Genomic DNA, 4472 nt, shown 5'->3' on the forward strand with positions numbered 1-4472 from the left:
ACTGACTTAATATGTAAAAAAAAAAAAAAAAAAAAAAAAGGTAGAGGTGTGATAAAGGGTAGGGGTGTGATAAAGGATATGCGATAAAGGGTGCGCATCAAAGTTGCGCGATATGGATTAAACAGCAGGCTATTTATCACATATGCAAAACTACTGTATTTACTACTAAACATATGATAAATGCTATTATCATATACTTAGCATTGATATGATAGCTTTTGCATATGTGTACATAACGAGCGGAAGTACACAAGCCATAATTTCCCACCCAGGCTGATAACCCATATCAGCCCGGTCTGATAACCCATATCAGGGGCGTCTCGTGCAAAAACCCATAACAGTGCTTCTCGTGCAAGTTACTTCCTGTGTTTCCGGTATCGGTTGTTTACTTTTCCATTGTGACGTCAGATATTTTTTCATGACGACGTCAAAATTTACGTGAACTTTTGTGGGGATAAAGTACTTGCTAACAAATATATTTGATAAATAACTTAACTTCTTTATCAAGTTTTTGACTGTTTTAATTGTTTCATATGTTTATTTGCCATACATAAAACTATTGTCGGAAGTATATGATAAAGCGATTAATACATGGCCTTTTCCATATCAGCCTGGGAATCATCCCTCGACCCATATCAGCGCCTCGACTCCGTCTCGGGATGATACCCAGGCTGATATGGAAAAGGCCATGTATTAATCTCTATTTATCATACAGTAAAAATCATATGTTATTTAGTCCAAGTATATGATAAATTTATTTCTAATTCTACATGCATAATTCTAGCATTATATTTAAGACATCATTTTGCATTCCTTCACAAATAGTGACAAAATATATTATGTACAAATTTACAGTTTTCAATGCTACCTTTTTCTAAGTATATTTTACAACTTAGCTATCTCGTTGAAACAACTTAGCTATGTATGTGTTCTCAGGTGAACCTGTAAATAACGAAGAGTTAACCTTATATATACCAGTCACGTGGTTTATCAGTATTATCATCAACTGTCAGTATGTGTTCTCAGGTGAACCTGTAAAATATCAGGCCGACTAAAAACTTTACCACATACATCACAGTCATAAGGATTATCACCTATATGTATTCTCTTGTGAGTCTTTAAATTACCTTGCTCACTAAAAACTATACCACATACATCGCAGTCATGAGGATTATAACCTGTATGTGTTCTCAGGTGAACCTGTAAAATACCAGGCCGACTAAAAACTTTACCACATACATCACAGTCAAAAGGATTATCACCTGTATGTGTTCTCATGTGTCTCGTTAAACTACCATGATGACTAAACCCTTTACCACATACATCACAGTCATGAGGTATGTCGCCTGTATGTATTATCATGTGTCTTTGTAAATGAGAATGACTACTCAATCCTTTACCACATATATCACAATAATGAGGTGAAGCACCAGTATGGATTCTGGCGTGTATCAGTAAAGTATAATGTTGACCAAACCCTTTACCACATATATCACATTTATGACGTTTTTCGCCAGTGTGTGTTATCATGTGTCTCTTTACGTCACCAGCCGCACTAAATCTTTTACCACATACATCACAGTCATAAGGTTTATCACCTTTATGTATTCTCATGTGAGTCTTAAAATTTACTTGCGAACTAAATTCTTTACCACATACATCACATCCATAAGGTTTGTCACCTGTATGTGTTCTCATGTGTCGCTGTAAATGAGAAGACGTATTAAACCCTTTCTCACATACATCACATTTATGACAGTCATAGAGTTTATCACCCTTATGTGTTCTCATGTGAGTCTTTAAATTACCTTGCTCAATAAATCCTTTACCACATACATCACAGTCATGAGGTTTGTCGCCTGTATGTGTTCTCATGTGTCGCTGTAAATGAGAAGACGTATTAAACCCTTTACCACATACATCACAATCATGAGGTTTATCTTTAGTATGTGTTCTCTCGTGTATATCACCATTATGTATTCTCATGTGTTTCTTAAAATAACCTTGATCACTAAATCCTTTACCACATACATCACAGTCATAAGGTTTGTCACCTGTATGTGTTCTCATGTGTCTCTTTAAAGTACCAAGCTGACTAAACTGTTTACCACATACATCGCAGTCATAAGGTTTATCACCTGTGTGTGTTCTCATGTGTCTCTTTAAACTACCATGATGACTAAACCCTTTACCACATACATCACAGTCATATGGTTTGTCGCCTGTATGTATTCTCATGTGTCTACGTAAATGAGTAAGCAGACTGAAACCTCTACCACATACATCACAATCATGAGGTTTATCTCTAGTATGTGTTCTCTCGTTTATTTTTAGGTGATTACCTCCAGAAAATTCTCTAGGACAAAAATCCCATTTGCGAGGTTTTTCACCAGTATGTGTTTTCGTGTGTCTCTTTAAGGAACTACTGTGACTAAATTCTCTAGCACAAACATCACATTTATGCAGTTTATTACTATCCTGTGTTCTTATTTGTCCCTGTTGAGTACCATTAATTGTGACTAAATCCTCTGTTCTTATTTGTCCCTGTTGAGTACAATTAATTGTGACTAAATCCTCTGTTCTTATTTGTCCCTGTTGAGTACCATAAATTGTGACTAAATCTTGTGTTCTTATTTGTCCCTGTTGAGTTCCATTAATTGTGACTAAATCTTCTGTTTTTATTTGTCCCTGTTGAGTACCATTAATTGTGACTAAATCCTCTGTTCTTATTTGTCCCTGTTGAGTACCATTAATTGTGACTAAACCCTCTGTTCTTATTTGTCCCTGTTGAGTACCATTAATTGTGACTAAATCCTCTGTTCTTATTTGTCCCTGTTGAGTACCATTGATTGTGACTAAATCCTCTGTTCTTATTTGTCCCTGTTGAGTACCATTAATTGTGACTAAATCTTGTGTTCTTATTTGTCCCTGTTGAGTACCATTAATTGTGACAAAATCTTGTGTTCTTATTTGTTCCTGTTGAGTACCATTAATTGTGACTAAATCCTCTGTTCTTATTTGTCTCTGTTGAGAACCATTAGTTGTGACAAAATCTTGTGTTCTTATTTGTCCCTGTTGAGTACCATTAATTGTGACTAAATCTTGTGTTCTTATTTGTCCCTGTTGAGTACCATTAATTGTGACTAAATCCTCTGTTCTTATTTTTCCCTGTTGACTACCATAAATTGTGACTAAATCTTGTGTTCTAATTTGTCCCTGTTGAGTACCATTAATTGTGACTAAATCTTCTGTTCTTATTTGTCCCTGTTGAGTACCATAAATTGTGACTAAATCTTCTGTTTTTATTTGTCCCTGTTGAGTACCATTAATTGTGACAAAATCTTCTGTTCTTATTTGTCCCTGTTGAGTACCATTAATTGTGACTAAATCCTCTGTTCTTATTTGTCCTTGTTGAGTACCATTAATTGTGACTAAATCCTCTGTTCCTATTTGTCCCTGTTGAGTACCATAAATTGTGACTAAATCCTCTGTTCTTATTTGTCCTTGTTGAGTACCATTAAGTGTGATTAAATCCTCTGTTCCTATTTGTCCCTGGTGAGTACCATTAATTGTGACTAAATTCTCTGTTCTTATTTGTCCCTGTTGAGTACCATAAATTGCGACTAAATCCTCTGTTCTTATTTGTCCCTGTTGAGTACCATTAATTGTGACTACATCCTCTGTTCTTATTTGTCCCTGTTGAGTACCATTAATTGTGACTAAACCCTCTGTTCTTATTTGTCCCTGTTGAGTACCATTAATTGTGACTAAATCTTCTACCTCGTACATCCTATTAATAAGGTCTACCTCCAGTATATGTGTTTGTTCGTGTATGTCTCTGTAAGGAAAAAATGAAGACTTAAATATATGTTTTGTAGACATTGTTTAGGTGCAAAAATAAAGAAATCTTCAGGTTCTAGACGCTGTATGAATGTAAGTAAGTAAGTAAGTAAATTTTATTTAGAGTCGGCATATATATTCATTTTTTATACATGATAACAGAGAAAACGTGAGCTCTGGTGAGCTCTTTATTAACCGACTATATGTGTACAAATTAAACTATAATGCGGCTGAGTTGTTATCTAATGTTTCGTAGCATTTTGTTCCTGTAAGACCCAAACATGCAGTTAATAAAAAAAGAATCAAGACTTTATGTTCGTTTCGTGTATCTAACTTTTGTTTTGGTAAATTATAAATTACTTATTGAAATTAATATCAGGTTACAAACCCGCATTAATAGCTTGGACAAAATGGCTACCGCTTGAAAAAACGACTGTGTAGAGATGGTTTTATAAAAGCTACATTTTTTGAACTCACGAACAATGAGGCAAATGTTTGTTCTTTCGGTAGATGTTATTATTTTGTAAATAAACTCATAGATAAATAAAAGTCCACCTGGAAAATCAAAAAAAGTGTTGTAAATATGGACTTAGAATGAAAAATTGAGTTGTAACTTTGTCGTCAAAAATGTT

General features: G+C 34.6%; 1 protein-coding gene across 1 annotated transcript; it reads right to left on the reverse strand.

The window, feature by feature from the left end:
- Positions 1-824: 824 nt before the first annotated feature.
- On the reverse strand, positions 825-3789 carry LOC134718148 (zinc finger protein 271-like). Its single transcript, XM_063580638.1, has one exon. It carries the CDS (start codon positions 3787-3789, stop codon positions 1003-1005), a length of 2787 nt encoding a protein of 928 aa, XP_063436708.1. The 3' UTR covers positions 825-1002.
- Positions 3790-4472: the final 683 nt, after the last annotated feature.

Source organism: Mytilus trossulus, chromosome 5 (assembly GCF_036588685.1).
Source record: "Mytilus trossulus isolate FHL-02 chromosome 5, PNRI_Mtr1.1.1.hap1, whole genome shotgun sequence".
Lineage (NCBI taxonomy): Eukaryota > Metazoa > Mollusca > Bivalvia > Mytilida > Mytilidae > Mytilus > Mytilus trossulus.

Excerpts from the sequence above, each read along its gene's own strand:
- LOC134718148 (XM_063580638.1), bottom strand. The coding sequence starts at position 3,789 with ATGTACGAGGTAGAAGATTTAGTCACAATTAATGGTACTCAACAGGGA.